General features: G+C 34.1%; 2 protein-coding genes across 2 annotated transcripts in view; both read left to right on the top strand.

The window, feature by feature from the left end:
• Nucleotides 1-691: 691 nt before the first annotated feature.
• Nucleotides 692-5051, top strand: LOC122147743 (calpain small subunit 1-like). The gene is made up of 5 exons (XM_042771596.1): nt 692-799; nt 1659-1737; nt 1956-2072; nt 4606-4664; nt 4898-5051. The coding sequence occupies exons 1-5, from the start codon at nt 740-742 to the stop codon at nt 4922-4924; spliced, it is 342 nt and encodes a 113-aa protein (XP_042627530.1). The 5' UTR covers nt 692-739; the 3' UTR covers nt 4925-5051.
• Nucleotides 5052-7169: 2118 nt separating this feature from the next.
• LOC109104020 (actinin, alpha 4) overlaps nt 7170-18809 on the top strand; it is a 38139-nt gene continuing 26499 nt past the window's right edge. Inside the window, exon 1 of the mRNA XM_042771595.1 lies at nt 7170-7468. Coding sequence (XP_042627529.1) covers nt 7337-7468 — 132 coding nt within the window. The 5' untranslated portion in view covers nt 7170-7336. The remainder of the gene's footprint in view (nt 7469-18809) is intronic.

The following is an 18809-nucleotide window of genomic DNA, read 5'->3' as shown; positions in this document are numbered from 1 at the left end:
GTTTAAAGATTGAATTTAAATGAGTAAACCTTTAAGAATGCATGGCTATGCTTTAATAGCATGTTTGCATATTACTCTTACAGTTTCTCCTGAATGCAGCAGAATATTTTGCACAGAATGCAGATTTTCTGTTTGCATAGATGGCATAAATTGTGCTGTATAAAACTAGTGTGATAAACTCGATCCTGCATCCTGAAACTTCCATCATTATTATCAGTTTTGAATGTTTACATCTCTTTCCTGACATTTTTTGAACAAAAAAAGTTTAAAAATGTTTTCTTGAGCAGCAAATCAACATATTAGAATGATTTCTGAAGGATCAAGTGACACTGAAGACTGGAGTAATTCAGCTTTGATCACAGGAATAAATGACATTTTACTATATATTACACTAGAAAACAGTTACTTTAAATTGGTATTATAATTTTTCAATATTATTTTTTTTTTTGTGTTTTTTGTTTTTGTGAGGAGTATACTTTTTTTTGAGACATGAAAAAATTCCAAACTTTTGACCGGTAGTGTAACACGCAACACAGTTTGTTTCACATTCTATTTTTAAGAATAGCATGCTGTGCGTTATACAGTATATATGCTAGCAATTCATAGCGGATGTCTTATCTCAGTAGCAGCAGGTGGATGTGGGTGGGTGTGTTTTTTATTTGTGGTTTTTTTAAGAATGTTTTATATTGTTTGGTGGTTGTTGTGTCACCTTAACAGCTCCTCCAATCAGAGTCAAGGAATGGGACGACTCGACTTGACAGAGTTCCAGGCATTGTGGGAAAAACTCCGGAAGTGGACTGTAAGTATATTTAGCTGTTTGCAGTATTAATGCATGTAGGGTGTGTTAGATCACAATGAGGATGAGACTGCAGAAGGTGAAGGCAGTGTGATTTCATGTCACATGACTGATTGCATCATATGGTGTGTTCAAGCTATGTCAGAAAGATCGTTTACAAGCTGAATGCACATGAACGCAACCAAAAATTTTTTTAACTTTTTTTAAAGCCCAAAGTTTCCAAGATGTGTGCGTGTCAGTAAATTTGTTAAAATGATTGACATTAGTAATAATATATAAAAAAATCTGACTTCATATTTTGTTTGTATTTTTATTGTTTTAATATTATTATTTTATAGTAAATATAAATTGTGTGTGTGTGTGTGTGTGTGTGTGTGTATATATAGATATATATATAAAATGCATGTACAAAGCTGTACAATTATGATTGAATATATTAAATATACATTTTACATTTTTAGTTTTCATTATTATTTTATATATTTTTTATTAAGTTATTCTAAAATATTAAAATATAAATATATATAAAATATTTATTTATATAATATATTCAAGTGTTTTATTTTTTTCATTTATTATTGTTTATAGTAAATATAATTGAATGATATAATTTTATATATATATATGTATATATATATATATATATATATATGTGTGTGTGTGTGTGTGTGTGTGTGTGTGTGTGTGTGTAATGATTTAATAACTAAAAAGCTAAAACGCCTTCTTGTCAATTTGTAGAAGTAGAGTTAAAAAATCTTGTGTAATTATTGCTTCAAAGCAAGTATTAATATTCATGACTAGATCTTAGATCAAATTAAGACTTGCTTCTATGATTATTCACCCATCTGTCTGTATTTTATAGGGTATTTTTATGACATTTGACAAAAACAAGAACCAGGCACTGGATTATCTAGAAATCCCAGCAGCTCTGACAGCAGCAGGTGAAACCTATGACACACACATATTCACACACACACACACTTACACAAATGCAAGTATGAGCATGAACACACACCCTGAACACGCAAGTGCATTCACTGACGCAACACTTATTGAGAATGAACTCACACACACACACACCCATCTGTCAGGAGAGAAAGCTGTCATTAGTCTGAATGTTGATGATCGGGTTGATCTGAGCTCGTCTGCTCTGGTCTAGGCATACGGGTGGATGAATTCATACTGCAGCTGATAGGCCTGCGTTACACGGAGCCAGATATGACTGTCAGCTTCCCAGGATTCCTCTTCCTGCTCATGAAACTGGACTGCATGATGCGTAAGAGAGCACACAAATCAAAGTCAAATTAAGCCGTTACTGCACAAATTTATTTATTTAGTCATTTAGCAGACACTTTTATCCAAAGCGACTTACAAATGAGGACAATGGAAGCAATCAAAATCAACAAAAGAGCAATGATATATAAGTGCTATAACAAGTTTCAGTTAGCTTAATGCAGTACATGTAGCAAGGGTTTTTAAATCATATAATAAATAAAAAATAAAAAGATAGAATAGGAAAAGAATAGAACAAGCTTGTGTTAGAGGCCTTTTTTTAATTTTGTTAATTGTATAATAAATAAAAAGAAAACAGATGGATTTTGTAAATTGTATATTAGATGTGATAGTGTTAGTTTCTTTTTCTTTTTTTTTAAGAAAACAAGCTGTTAGTAAATAAATTGAGTCTAAAAGGGGCTTTTTGTTTAAGAATAGAGTTAGAATAGAGAGTGCTAGAGTTAGAGGGTCAAATAAAGATCCCAGCTGCTGGGATTGAGTTGTGCAGGTCATTCCAGCAGGAGGGAACAGTTAATGTAAAAGTCAGTGAAAGTGATTTTGTGCTTCTTTGGTATGACACAATAATGCAACGTTCACTTGCAGAATGCAAGCTTCTAGAGGCACATAAGTCTGAAGTAATGAATTTAGGTAAAGGGATGCAGAGCCAGTGGTGGTTTTGTAGGTAAACATTAATGCCTTGTATTTTATGCGAGCAGCTATTGGTAGCCAGTGCAAATTGATAAACAGAGGTGTGACGTGCATTCCTTTCGGTTCGTTAAAAATTAATAATAGTATAAACAAATAGTATGAGAACACTAGACCCACACATAAAGATGCAAAAAAGAAATCAATTTACAATCTCACCCCATTCTTAATGCACATTAAATTTTTTTGTTAAATGGAACACAGAAGGAGAATTTTTGAACAATAGTTTAGTATTTTTCTTGTCTTTAAATAAATAAAAAAAAAACAACAGTAGGGTATTCCTTAAAATTTCAGAGAAAGGAAGAAAGTCATATGGGTTTGGAGCATCACGAGGTGCTGCAGGATTATTACAGTTCATTTAAACTAAAACCATAAAACAACTTTTGTTAAAGGGGTCATATGATGCTTTTTTTTAAAGATCATTATTTTGTGTATTTGGTGTAACAGAATATGTTGACATGCTTTAATGTTTAAAAAAGCCCCTCCTTCTGACAAGCGCTGTCTGTTCTGATTGGCCAACGGACCCAGTGCATTGTGATTGGCCGAACACCACAAGCACTCGTCGGAAATGTAACGTCCCTTTCCATAATCACAAGCTTCATCTTTCAAAATAAATGTAAAGACAGTTAATAAAGTCCTTAGTTTTACAATCAGTTCAAGCCTGAAAGATTAACATCAGTTCAAGTTACCATCAGTTCAAGTACTCGTATGTGTTTGCAGTACACAAGCCACGGACGGTTAAGACAGCTGACTCCACTGTGTCTCTCTCTCTCTCTCTCTCTCTCTCTCTCTCTCTCACACACACACACATGATGCGCAAAACTCTGCATTTGAGCAGTCAACAGCAAATACTTTACCTAATAACAAAACATACTTACAGTAGCTGATTCAGAAGCGCCAGACTGTCGTAGCAAAGTCAGAATTACCTCCTCTCCTGGGTTCACGAAACAGTCGTCCTCAGTACGTGCTATTTTGTTGTAAGTATCTTAAAGATTCCTAAATGCATCTACTTTCAGAAGGCCACACAGCCACACAGATACACACAGCATCTCCCTGACATGACTGCTTCAACACTAACTGCGGTTACTGAAACCACGCCTTCTTTCTTTGCGTGAACATTTGGGCGGCATTACGCAAATATTTCCACATAGTGACATAGAGACGTGGGGGTGTGTGAGAATGAGCCGTTTCAGGGGGCGTGGCAGAGTCTTAACTTTTATAAAGAATATCTCTTTGAATTTGAGACTTGAGTCTTTGCAACTTCAGGGATCTTATCTATGCACAATCAGCTCGAAACACTCCAAAGAGAAAGGAAAACTTGAAATCGCATCATATGACCCATCATATGGTTTATTTCATCTTGTTGCCAAGGCAACATTTTCAAATTTTCATTTAGTTTAAAATAATAGAATTAAAACTAATAAAAGTTTGAATAAAAAAATTAAAAAAAACTATACAGACATTTTTTTTAAAGTAATAAAAATGACTAAAACACACAAAACCATTACTAAAACTTTAACTAAAATTATCATGAAATCTGAAAATATGCTAACACAACCTGTACAATTTAAAAAAGTACTGTAAAAAACTGATGTTTTGTAAATAAAACAAAAATTGTTGGAATAAATCTGTTTCAGTCTTTCTGTTTCTTATTTTTTGAATTTTCTGACTGTGTGTTTTTTCTTGTTTTTTTTAATAAATAATAATTTTATTTTCTTTTTATTAAATTAATAATTTTAATATTTGAGTAATATTACCGTTTATATGTATTTTTATATTTATATTATAAAGAAATTAAAAATGATAAAAAAGTGGTTGTTTTTTGTGTTCAGGCAAGTTTCAGTCATTTGATATGACGGGGATGGGAGTGATTTCAGTAAACAGCAGACAGGTAAAAACATGAAACACATGAGAGCGTTGAGTCCTCTTCTCAAACACACACACTCACTCAATATTTCTTTCTCTGAACCTCTTTGATGTTTAATCTGGCTGATCCAGCCTTCTTTAGTTCTGCTTAACCATTTTTATTTAACATGATTGACAGTTATTTTGTGAGTCAGAGCTGAATTTATTATCTTGTGAAAAATCTTGTGAATATTTATGTATTTTTCTCTTGATTTGTAGTTCCTGCACATGACCATGTACAACTGATTCCAGACCAGCTCCAGGGAAACAGCTCTACATCTGCTTTAATTATTTTCTATAAACGGATCGTTCCAGTACTGAATGCTGATTACTTTTTATTAGTAACCATAATAAAAAATGAAATAATTGATTATTTTATGTTGGTATTTTTTTTTTAATAAAAATATTATAATTGTATGTAATTATTTGACAAAAATTTAGTATTATAAATTAGAAATAAATATTATAATAATACTGAAACATATAACAAAAAATATCTATTCTGACAAAAATATATTTTTTAATGGAAATTGGTTTAATATTTTTATTAATTACCATAATAAAATAAAAATTACATATATTTTTGTAATTTTTTTTGATCATTTTTATTTTATAAAGATATTATCATTTATTATTGAATTATTTAGCTTTACAATTATAACAATTTAGTATTATAAATTATATTCTAAAATAATGCTAAAAATAATAAATAATATATCTTCTGACATTTTTTCGATCTTGTTGTTTAAACTAAACCAAATGTTCCTCATTTAGGTCATATGAATACTTTTCAGTTTTCAAATGTGTTGTTCCTCTTGTCTCTGGAGGCATGTCCTGTTAATATTTATTACAGTGGGAACTTTTGAGAACATGCATGACGGGGAAATATACCAGATAATGAAATATGCGTGGACCGGATCAGTTCAGGAATCTTACATATGCTCTGGGTCTGTAAAATGTCCCAGCTATGATTTTTAACATGCGGGTGCTGCTGCTGCTGCTTTGAATTGCAAAACATTAAATGATTCAAATAAGTGACTGATTTGTATTTGAATCTTAGATAATGGAAGAGATGATATTATAGATAAAGCTCAATATCAGTCATTGGGGTGTGTTTGAGTTTGATGTGCTTTAATTCTCTGGATTTGGGTGTTATGAACGATAAAGACAGAAGCGTATGGCTGATGCGCTCATCTGTCTGATGCTGACCCACTTCACATCCCCTTTGACAGACGCCATGAAATATTAATGTCAGGTTTGAGCAGCTTATAGCTGGTGGAAACCACAATAAATTCAAGTCATAAACATTCATGAGGACTTCACCAACAATGTGTGTTATTAAAACTGTATAGAGTTGAATTCAGATGAGGATTAGAAAAACAACGCAACCGGCTGGTGAGTGTTTCGTGGAAAGTGTATTAATTATACATCAACTCTTTCTGTTTGTGTGAGTGTGTAAAGTTAGAAGATCTGGTTACATAGATACATTGTACAAGCAGAAAATAAATTCTTTAAATTGAACTTTTCTATTCCCTTTGCTTTTGATTACATTTTCATATAGAATAAATAGAATTATACTTTATACATGTAAGATTAGATAGATAGATAGATAGATAGATAGATAGATAGATAGATAGATAGATAGATAGATAGATAGATAGATAGATAGATAGATAGATGAATTTAAGTATTGTATTAATAATAGAAAGATAGGTTGATAGAAAGAATTTGGTAATATATCAAATATATTGAATGATAATCTAATATTTTGAATATAATATATGTAAAATAGCCAAATAAATTAATAATAAATAAGATTAAGATAAGATTGTTTTATATAGTATTAATTTGAAACCACTATTGATAAAGCTAGTGAAATTCGGTAATATATAAAATGTGTTTATATCATGTAAGTATTATTTTAATAACAGAAAGATGAATAGATTGATAGAAAAATTTTGGTAATATATCAAATATATTTAATTAAATGATAATCTAATATATGTGCATAATGCATAATATATGTAAATTATGTAAACTATATATATATAATACTATATATATGTATACTCTATATATATATATATATATATATCTATATATAAAATTTATTTTTTAATTTATATTAAATTTATATATGCAAATAAGTTAATTGTGTGTGTGTGTGTGTGTGTGTGTGTGTGTGTGTGTGTGTGTGTGTGTGTGTGTGTGTGTGTGTGTGTATTATTATTACATTTTCTAAATTAAAAAAAAAAAAATGAGGGGGGATTAGATGTTAATCATCAGATTTCTGAATCCCACTGACAAATTCACGTTTTCAATCTAAAAATACAACCCCCTGACGAGATTAGCCAATGGCAGAAGCCCATCCACCCTCGTGGGAAGAGCCAAGATCGGATATCTTCTGAATAAGTAAATCAGGCTTTTAAATATTCATGAGTTTTCCGGGCCTACTACCTCCTCCTCAGTGGGAGCGGCGCTCTCTTACTCCATTTTTGTCAGACGGGCGGAGGAACGCACTCTCGGCGGAGATACTGTCAGTCCACGCAGCGGATACTTCACACCGAGCAACAAAGACTTTGTGAGCGATTATTGCAGGCTGTTTTCCTTTGCTTTAGGTTGAGGAAAAGTCTATTGAGTGCCCTCAAGTTTTCTGACATGGTAGATTATCACGGCGCTAATAATCAATCTTTATATTCAGCGGGCGAACAACAGACCTACATGGAGCAGGAGAACGACTGGGACCGGGACCTACTGCTGGACCCGGCCTGGGAGAAACAGCAGCGGAAGGTAAGAGCTTCTGAAAGCTCGGGGGCCGCCGCAGGGGCCTGTAAGATGAGATATTTGCGCTTATAACACGCTTTAGCCGTCTTATTGTCGCTAGTCTGCTTCTAAACGCGCTTAGAACGGAGGCACGCTTCGAATGTTTCCATGTTTCCGCGGGATTCGAATGTTACGGTGTTACAATGTTTCAGTCGTGCGCGCGTGTGCGTGCGTGAGTGATACATTGTAACGGCTGAACCTGTTTTACTAGAGTGAGTTTCATTCGCTACTGCTGCATTTTTCCTCTGTTCTTTTTCAAAGCGACTCGTAGTTACAGCCAGACATCCGAATTTAAAATGGCAGGAGCTAGATATCACAGCACGGGAGCTTAAAATAGCTGCGAAAATGCTGTTTCTGGAGTTTATCTGCTGTTCTGGAGAAGAAAGATAAGTTAAAAAAGAATAAAAAAGGAACGTTATGGGGCGCCTTCTCGTTTTGAATTCACTCTGTGGTGTTTCTATATAAAACCTGATTGATAGTGAGTGTTCTAGTGTTTTATGCACATGAATGATAATAAGGGATATTGAGGAATGCTCTGGGGTTGAATGACGTTTTTGGGTGTGTGTCTTTTGGGGCAATGACAAGCTTGACTGATTTGCATTTTTTGATGTGACAGGAGGCTTTTAGAGAGAGTTTGAGAAAAGAAGGTCAAAGTTTGATTGGAAAAATAATTATTAACCCACCCGTGCCCCTTCAGCAAACACACTGGCACACAAATGGATCACATATATAGTCACAGTCACTGGCCTTCAGACCCCAGAGTTGTGACCAACCCATAAACAAGGCATTTAGTTTGGAAAGAGATCGACTTAACTCTTGAGCTCTCCTCCCCCTTTCTATACTTGTTTGGTAACATTTGTGAAGCCAAATATCTAGAAGGATCTCTAGAAAGCAGGGTAGCCATCCAATACATACAATATGGATTTCAGGAACTAAGATGAATTTAAAGCAAACTGCCAGTGTCTATTACTATATAGCATGTGTAAAATACTCCTAACCTGACAGGTGTTAGTGAACAGTTGTCACATCTGTGTCTTTGACAGTACTAGACTGTAAACAGTGCAAAAAAAGTCAGTAGTGGCCCACTTTTTTTTTTCAGCCAATCAGAAATGACCACGGCCTTGGAGCTATCCAACTGGCTGACATATTTTTGGAGGGCGGGGTTTAAGAGAGCAGGTTTGTTGTTGGGGGTTGGGGTCGATCTAATTAGTTGTTTGGTATTCCTATCTACCATTTTGCTTTTACAAGTACTGTAGTATGTATACTATGCACAGTATGCATAGTTGACTTGTTACTATTGCGAGAATGTGTGTGGAAAAATGTGCCACAATGCAGTTTGCTTCACATTTTGACATGACCTTCCATTTTAAGTATCTCAAATTCCATAATGTTTTAATATTTAATTCCAAAAGGTATTGGTTAGGTTAAGGCTTAATTGTCATAAGTGGCTTAGTTATAGTAAGGGCCAGGACCAATGCAATCTACCAAGAGCAGCACAAATTAGCAACTATCGTAACCATGTCAGGCACAAAATGGTTTAATGCATGTTTTTTGTGTGTTAAATAACGGCACAAATACCAATAAATTGACTGCCGCAAACCATAGTAATCATGTTACATGATTTATTTAAATTCTCTCGTCCCATAAATGTTGCATCCAAATTAAGTGAAACTCCTACAAATGCATAAGCAATAAGCTCTGCCGCAAAAATAAGTTTCCACAGAAATGTATTACTGTGTGTCTTTAGTTCCTAACAGTAGATTTTTAAAGCCAAAAAAGGGTTTGTGATCGTGCAAGCTGTTAGTAAACCTGGCCCGATGTGTGTAGTTTCCATACAACTAGTGGCACTAAACAGAATTGCAAAAATAATTACTGTTATCAAACAGGTTTCACACTCTGATTAACTGTTATTGAGGCTTTTCTCATTTCCGTGGTTTTCAGAAGCGGATGTTTTTAAACTTTGAAAAAGAGGACAAAAATATTTAGAGATTGAGACATTTGTCAGAAGAGAGAAAGATGTTAAATTTGCTGTCACTCCCTCAGCCATTGTATTAGATTGAACTTATTTTCTGTAATTGTAATATTATGCAAGTATGGTGTTTTAAAGGTACATAATGTGTAAAAGGGTCCATTGCATTTCAATTTGCTGCCACTAGTTGCATAGGAATTGCACACTTTGCCTATACGAACAGTGAGTCTATGTGAGATCTTCACATGTCTCCATGTTTCTGAGTCTTAAGTTTAGTGAATGTCCCTCCAATCTCGACTCAGCAATGGTCGTAAAATGATGTTTCAGCTCTGGAATTTCTATTGCATGTTTGTGAGGATGAATATTACACACAGACCAAAGTTCACTTGTGATTACCAAACCAACGCATCCTTGTTAAAACCTCACACTGAGTTTCATTACAGTCTCCAAGCACTGATGCCTATTACTGCTTGACTGAAACAAGGCGTGTTGAATTATACCAAAGTCATCCCCTTATCCGTGACAGACGTGAAATTACTCCCTGACAAATGCCAAACGCCCTGTGACCGGCTAAGACTTGCCTCTCCGCTCCACCCAAAATGTCTGAAAGGTCATTGAAGTGTTTCATTCTCTATTGAATGGCCTGTTTGGGTGTTGCAAAGCTGGGCGAATATGAATGGAAATAAGACGCAGAGATTTAACCGGCTTTGTTCTTGTTGTGTAGATAAGCACATTTAAATCCAGTAGTGCTTGATAAGAAAGATGTCTGGAAAGCAAAAACACAACCTCATGCACTACAGGACTGATAGGTTTTTTGCAAATGTTTTCTAGATTAGAAGATCATGATAACTTCATATACAAACATACGCCATCGCTAGAGGACTTTTCTTTATCAAATCTAATTGATACTAAAATAACACTGAATTTTGATTGGATGAACTGCATTCTAATCTGCCACCGAATTGTCATGTTGCTTAGGTTGTGTGTTTTTAGTGATTTTAATCATAGCTGAAGACTTAGGGTATAGTGTTTAGACCCCTTACATGTAATAAATTCACTATAACGCATGGCCACGAGTGGATTATTGCTTTATAGCACCGTTAGGGGCAACAAAATAAGAATTCCAGAGAACCAATAACATAAGCCAAATAAAAAAGCTTGAGTCATGATGGTGTTTGGTAGCGAGTTTGGCTCTGTATAAAGGTCTCTCTCTCTCTGTCTTTGTATTTCATCATGTCTGTTTAAATTGTTACAGGACTGAAATGAGCAGCAGCAAGTGTAATCGAATCACATGCTTCTAGAATGTACATCAACTAAGCTGCAGACTAAACTAGACTCGCTACTGATCCAGAGCTCGCGTTCCTCAATAAAACAGTGGGATTCATTCTCAAAAGTTCAACACATTGGCTCCGTTCCAAAACCTAGTGAGTTGTCGTGCTGTCTACTGGCTAGATGGGCAGTGGTCTCCTCATGCAGCATTTTAACTGAAAAGTAACCTCATAAGTGACTACTATTGTAGTGCTCTATGAAAAGGTTACCTCGTAATTATGGAGCTCTCTACAAAGGTTGAAACATAAAAATAAGTCTCATACAAATAGTGTGAAATATGTTTTCTGAAATTGTAAATAAAGATTATTGAAGTATATTTGAAAAGAAAATACTTTTCTGATAAATTCAGTGTGTTATTGTCATTTCTTTGTAATTATTTACACCAAATATTTTTAGATAGATAGAAAATATGACTCTATCTACAGGGTCCGAGGAAGAGACCACAACTTTTATGTGTGATTATTTGTGGTTGGTTTTAGCTCTTCACATTGCGATATCGCAGTAGCTTGCCTTAGGGTCGTGCCGCTGTCGTGTCCGGTCAGTGACTGTGTGAGTCAGTGTGTTTAGATGTGTTTGATTGGACTCATTGATTGTGTTTAGTGAGAGTGCAGTTTTTATCTGGACTCAGTGATTGCAGCATGTGTCCTGATTGGCAGCCGTCCACCTGCTCTGAAGGGAATCCCAGTATGCATTGCCACAAACTTGTTGAAAAATGAATCAAGGATAGAATTTGAGTTGAGAAATGACAATTGCAAATAGAGTCAAAAGAGAAATGCATCAGTCTAATTGGAAATTAACCATCTGAGCCAACATTGAGTGCTGCAGTAAAAAGTTTGTCTTATTATGATGTTTATTATAATAAAGTATAATAATGCAGTGCTAATCATCATAGCCTTTATCACTGCTTAGAATACAATGAAATATGTTGCGTGCCTTATTCTGTGTAAATAGCCGCACCATCTCACCGAAGGATTTATTTTAAACACTCGACTGACGTTATGAAGTGAGTTTGTAATAAAAACATTTTAATAAATGTGGTATTTTCACGTGCTTTCAGATGGAGCAGCATTTACTACACAGAGCCGTAGCTCACTGCCAAGCAGCTTTCATAATTGCGGAACGATTTCATAATCGCACGATTATATCGTCTGCGATTATGAACGTGATTTTGTATAGCTTGTCAGTGAACTACGGCTCTGTGTAGTAAATGCTGCTCCATCTGAAAGCACGTGATGGAGATTATTTACTAATTACAGAACCGGCTTTACTGACAAGATACACATGACAATCACATTCGATTAATTGTGCAGCACTACTGTAGGCTATAAACAAACTACACCATGGTTGCATGACTTCCAGCTTTATGCGACAGCTCTTTCAGTCCTTATTTAAAAGCATTTTCTTTGAATAGTTTGCAAGAGCACAATTATAAACTGTAAACGCAATGTGTGAGTAGATGATTTTATTAAACGACAAGCTTTAGAAAATCACAAGTTTCACTGATTAATAGAATAAAATGTGAAAATCTTGAGCTTACGTTTCAGTCATTTCACCATAAACACATTGACTTCAGAATGATGGAACTGGATGTGCTACAATATCTAATATCAAGTGTGTTTTTAGTGAAGGAGTTTTGTAGATAAAAGTGGGTTTGTGGTCACTGAGGTTTTTCTATGCAACTGTGTAGAAATTATAACTACATATGCAAATGTTGCATCAGTGGAACTGACAGCTAAACTTCAGCAGTGTTTAGGAGTCAGTTATTTATGCCAGAAGCTGGAATTGAATGAGTGACATGCAGAAATTGTGGCTTCGTCTCAATTTTAACTGTGTTTGTCAGTCCTGTGCAGTTTAACACTCACTATTTTGCTGATATTTTGTATGTATTGAGTGTGACGGTTTCTCAGTTGTGGTTTAGTTTCGAGAATCACCGAACAGACAGTTAACTTATTTTAGTCCCTATAAGTGTTTCACACGATACCATGGTGTTTTTCAGCTAACGAGATGTGCTGTGCAGAAGTGCGATGGAGCTTACATGTGTGAGTTCCTGTTAAATTAGGCCTGAGTGCGTGTGTTTGTGCTCATTAGTTGAAATAGTACTTCAACGTTTCTGCTTGCGAGTATACATGTTGAAAACAAAAATGTGCGTAATCCAAATCCCACTGCCGTGTTGTGTTTTCCATGCACTCTAACTGTGTTTTTTCTGCTACATGGAAGAGTTAGTTTGCAAATGAGTCGATTGCTTTGAAGAAGGTCTGGACTTGATGTCAGAACTAATGGACGGCAGATGCAGGTATTGATATTTGGCATTAAGTATCTTATGATGATGGTCGAACCCAGACCTGAATGCATATTTTCCTAGAACGGAGCTTTGAGCACTAAATCACGGAATGAAAGGCTGACCGTGAGTCATGGCGTGCTGGGCAAACTGAAGCGTGAACTGAAGCTGTGTTTACTGTGCACTAATCCAATTTTGGATTGTTCTAGTGGTGTTTGGACTTGGTTCAGGTGTGTCCCAGTGAAAACAGTGAGTGGGAGTGGACTGAGATAAAGGCATTATGAGGTCACAGAGGGTTATGCGTCACCTGACCTACTTCAGTCATGCCCAGCCACAGAAACTCTTCCAGAGAAATGCACATTTCCAGTAATACAAGTGTAAATATTTTTTATATATATCATACCGGAGCCTTAAACATGCCAGAATCAATTAGAGCTGTCAAATTGTTGATTGGTCTTCATATTTTATCACTGATGTGATGTCTAATATTGAGTGTAAACAGAAAGGATATTAAAATGACTAATAGCAAATTGATGTTGTGATAATAACCATAATTTTCAAAGAACAGCTCTTCTTTCGGGAGCTTTGTATCGTCAGGAAATTTAAACATTGTGATTTTAATTATTATTATTATTATTATTATTATTATTTGAACTGACCTGAAATTTATAATAGTATTATATTTATATATAATTTATGACATTTAGTTTTTTACTTTTTTTTTTTTTTAAGTGAGCTGTAATTTATATTTAATTTATTAAAATGACTTATTTTATTTATTTTTTGAAATGGTCAATTTATAGTAGTCTTATCATAAATATATATATATATAATATGATTTTTTTTTAAGTGAGCTGTAATTTTTTTTTTTTTCGTAAAATTTGTTTTATTTATATTTTGAAAATACTTATAATTCTAACAATAATAATTAAACATTACAGCTCAAAATATATAATTGTAAAATAAATATAAAATATATAATTTTAACAACAATATTAAATAAAATATATTTTTTTATATAGGTAAAGTAATTAATATTATTAAAGTAATATGAAGTAATTTATTAATCATTTATTAATTTTAATTGTGTGTCTGTCTGTGTGTGTGTGTGCGTGCGTGCATATATATATATATATGCACGCACGCACGCACACACACACACTTTGTATGTTTTTTTGTTTTGTTTGTTGCTGGAAAATTAAGGAGAACTCATTTTAAAAAAGTGATTTCCAGGCATGGAAAAGAAAATCAAATTCCAAGGCTTTTCTTGTCACATTGGACATGTTTGTGGACAATAACTGTAGTTTTTAAAGCTATTAAATTATTTTAAAAATCATCAATTTACCAATAATCAAAATACCTGGAAATGTCACAAGAATTCATTTGTCAGGAAGTGTGGGAAAGTAAAGTTCAGTCTGCTTCCTGTTTTACATCCTGGTGATCTTTAAGATGTTCATATGTAAATGATTTCTGTTGTTGCCGGCTGTGCCAGCAGTTACACATCTGTGACGTAAAGTAGCTGTAAACGGCTGTTGCTCAGGCTTGAGTCTGTGTTCCCGCTCGTGTCTGTTGAAGAGGAAGCATCAGGAACTGATCCAACCCAAATCTCCTGATGCCACCCATCCTGCCAAAAATCAGAGGCATTCTTGCTGTGTTTGTCACTCTGGGCGGGTCGTCATGAGATCACTTCACCAACCTGCTGCTGAGTCTCACACTCATGCTGCATCAATACCCCTCATATTGATCACATTTAACCCCAAATTCTCTTTTGGATTGTTCTTGTTCTCCAAATTTACACACTGTTGAAAACATGTCCAGGTCAAATTTCACTCCAAATATCAAAAATTTGCTTAAAGAAAATGAAGCCTATTTTTAAGGCCATTGAAATGTTATTTCATGACTGTGAAGCACATTTAAACCCCAAATATTCCTTATTGTAATACAAAACAAATAAGATGCATATATTTTTTTCGTATGCATCTTTTCTTACATGCATTGTAGTATTCAGTAGCTGTTTGATCAGTAAAAATGCATGAACTGATGGTCCATCATTTCTCATATTTTAATTTTTTATTCTTACACTTAGCTATTAGATTATTACAAAATGCTTGAAGTGACGCCTCATAAATACCCATGTGAGGTTAAAAAATAGCAATGGTCATTGAATAGAATAGGCTTAATTTACTTCATGCATTTTTGGGGGGGAGGATGAAATATGACCTGAATGTGTTTTCATGTGATTTGCTCACTTCTAGATATAAAATTGTCACATTTTGAGGGAAATTGCTGTACTTCTGCGTTCCTTGCCCTGTCCTGCTCCTCTTATTTACTGCATGTTCAAGCTTCTCATGTCTTTTTTGTTGTTGGCACACTGTGATGAGGCTGTGTGTATAATGTCCTCTGCAGCTCTGAACGCTCTCAAGAGCGGCGGCTCAGACAAAAGACTGACCTCTAAGAGGATTAGAGCCTGGCTTCACTTAGTTTCCCATCTGAACTACACTATCAAAACTATGTTTTAGTTCTTTGATTCCATCCTTCGTTTGGTTGCGTGGATCCTGAAGGGGTGTTTAGCACTTGAGGTAAAGTCTTCATCAGACATTCCTGTTCTTTTAAACGATGTCGGGCGAGGGGTACATTTATAGTGCGGTTACCCATCATAAAAGACACACTCAGATGAGTACACCAGCAATAAAGCCTGTTTAACGTGGGCCGTTGCCCTGAGGGTGTCATAATGTATTGTGATCGTGTCATACTAGTATCGTAAAACCAGACTTTTGACTTTCGGCGTAGTTTCTGGTCCACTTTGCAGATCATTCTGGTCAACACCTGTCTGCTTACGACAGGAAGAGACCTGACATGTAAAACACTGGGCAACCAGAACTCATTTTGTTTTTATGCGAGCAGGTGAATCTGAAGAGGATGATGCTGCAGTAATACACCAATAAGCAATAAAGCCATGATGGTCTGCTTTAACAGTTAAACAGATAACAGTATCGGGATACGGTTCTCTTGGTTATATGATGGTAATAGTAGAAAGTTTAAAATTGTGTTTTTTTTTTTTTGTTTGTTTGTTTTTTAATGTTTTGAGTATTTAGTTAATTAAAATATGTTTTAGTCATTTTGTTGTGTTTATATATTTATATAAATAAAAAAAAAAATATATAAATTTTATTAATGTTTTAGTAAATGTATTATTTTTATTACCATTTTATTAAATTTCAAATTTGAAATGTTGCAGTGTAAACTAACTGAAATAAAATGTATTTAGTTAATGCTGATTTTCATTTAAATATTTATTAGTATTTTTGTTATTTTTGTTTATTTGTTTTATTATTGCTGTTATGTACATTTCTATAGTGAATATTTTATTTATTTGATATTAATCACTTTGAAATAATATCAAATGAAATATATATTTTTATGTGTGTGTATATCTCTGTGTGTAAATGTATGATACAATTTATTATGTATATAATTAAATATAAAATATTTATTTTGTGAATGGGAATTCTAATTTCTATTTTTTTTTTTCTTTTTTTCTTTTTTTTTGTGCAATCACCATGATTTACTTAATCTTTTTTTTCTGTACAGTTACTAGAGACCATTGGGAAAGTCAAATTCATTATGATATCTGAAACAATTTGGTTCAGTTTGATTTTGGACTGATTTCTTTTTTAATATTTTTGAAAATATGCTGAAGACAAGAGTGCATATTGATGTATGTAAGTATATATATATATATGTGATGTTTTTGCAACCATGTGAAAGAAAAATCATGCAATACTACTTCTCTGTGCTTTAGAAAAACTTTGTCAGCTGTTGTGCACAAATATGGCCGTTTAGTTCAGGAAGTCTGTAAAACCTTGACCTTATACTCCTGCGACGTGGCATATGGATTGGTTTGAGGCAGGATGTTGTCATGCTCCCTTCAGCCCACAGTTAAAAACTCGAAAACCTGAAAACGTTCCCTTTTTCCTCAACGCTGGAGCAAACCAGATGTGAAACCCACATATATGGCTCGCGTTTTTGCTGCAGATGTGCATTCTTTTCCCATTGAGATCTTTAAGCCAGCATTTGCAAAAAAGGAGGGAAGAACTTTCTGCATGCGTTTGAGAAGCAGATCGATCTGCACTGACCCGATACACTGAAGCCCGGGCCCCGCATGCATTCAGGGCTCGATGCTTGTGTCTCGTCAGGCTCTTGTTAGCAGAAGGAAGTTGTGGTTTCTGTTTTGTTTCCTTTAATGCTGTGAACTCTGACTATTCATGTGTGTGTGAGGGGAACATGTGATCAACTGTCTCGTGGGAAATGTTGTTAGTAGTTCTGTTAATTGTGGAATCAGTGACTCTTAATCATTGTGGGTTATTGCAGGAGTTTCTTCAGAAGAAGTTATTTTAGGTCACTTCAGAGCTTTCATTCTTGACTGACCTGACTAGTTTAGCTGGTCAGTTGTTCTCGCTATGGTCCGCCTCAGATCAGCGAGCGTGACATGCTTTGCTCAAAAGCAGAACGGATGATGTTGGTAAATTCTAGCTGACTTTTTGTAGAGAAACACACGAGGAACAAACATACGTGACGTTATTTTTCCTTCAGAGTCAGTAAGAGGAGGAATCATCATGTTTAAAATGAGTCAAAAATGGGTTTCAACAGTCATGGGGAGCCAGGAGTGTCAGGAAATCTTTTCAATCGTCATTTTAGGTCTGAAAAAGTAATGGAGTTTAAAAAAATGGAATTAGTTATATGACTACATATATATTATAATAATGGATTTTTATAATAATGGATTTTTTGTAGTTATACTTTTAAGTTGTGTGATTTGTTTCTTCAGAAAAATGGAAGAGAACCACGGAATCCAGTAATAAAAATGGAATTGACTGTAAAATGTAGAATGTCATGGAATTTGGCTAAATTCTGATTAATAAATCAAAAGTAGGGCCATACCCTTAAATGAATTTGCGATATGGACTAAATAGAATGTCTGCATGTAATATCACACAATTTTTCATCCACATTTTAATTTCAAAAGTAAACCTCTGTTAACCAGCACTTTGTTTGCAAAAAATTAATTTGATTACATTTTTAAAAGATTAATTGTGCATTTACTTGATCGCCACCATTTTTACACAATAAATGTGTTTATAGAAAACACAGAATCCAGAAAAATTGGATTTCATAATGCCCTATGAATGCAATTTAAAGAAGAAAAAAAAATCTTGGTATTTATTACACTATACTTCACAGAAACAGAATGCCGTCATGCATATATATATATGCATATATATATATATATATATATATATATATATATATATATATATATATATATATACATATACATACATATACACACACACGCGCGCGTGCACACACACACACCACACACACACATATATGTATGTATGTGTATATATATATATAAAAAATAACATAACCACTAATAATAATTCATTAATAAAAAATACAAGCATAAAACACTTAAAATATAGATTAAAAATTCATATTTAAAATATTGCAATTTTTTAATATATATATATATATTTTTTACCATATATCTTTTATAACATGATGTGAATGTAAACTAGATTTTGGTAACTGAATAGTGCAGTCTTTTAGGTCGTACAGCTCACCAAGATGCTAGACAAACCATGACCGTGAGAAGCCACAGCACAGTTTCCAGCTACTGATAGCATTGTCTGCGCTGTGGGGGTTTTGAGTCATTTTTGTCTTGGTGT

Source organism: Cyprinus carpio, chromosome A15, assembly GCF_018340385.1.
Source record: "Cyprinus carpio isolate SPL01 chromosome A15, ASM1834038v1, whole genome shotgun sequence".
In the NCBI taxonomy this organism is placed as follows: domain Eukaryota; kingdom Metazoa; phylum Chordata; class Actinopteri; order Cypriniformes; family Cyprinidae; genus Cyprinus; species Cyprinus carpio.
Note: the sequence above shows the minus strand (reverse complement) of the source record. Positions and strands in the feature narration are given on the sequence as shown.

What these genes read in the sequence shown, in the direction of transcription:
- LOC122147743 (XM_042771596.1), top strand. Translation starts at nt 740, where the DNA reads ATGGGACGACTCGACTTGACAGAGTTCCAGGCATTGTGGGAAAAACTC. An exon ending in GAAACTGGACTGCATGATGC is followed by an intron (nt 2,073 to 4,605) that starts GTAAGAGAGCAC and finishes TTTTGTGTTCAG; the next exon opens with GCAAGTTTCAGTCATTTGAT. An exon ending in TTTCAGTAAACAGCAGACAG is followed by an intron (nt 4,665 to 4,897) that starts GTAAAAACATGA and finishes CTTGATTTGTAG; the next exon opens with TTCCTGCACATGACCATGTA.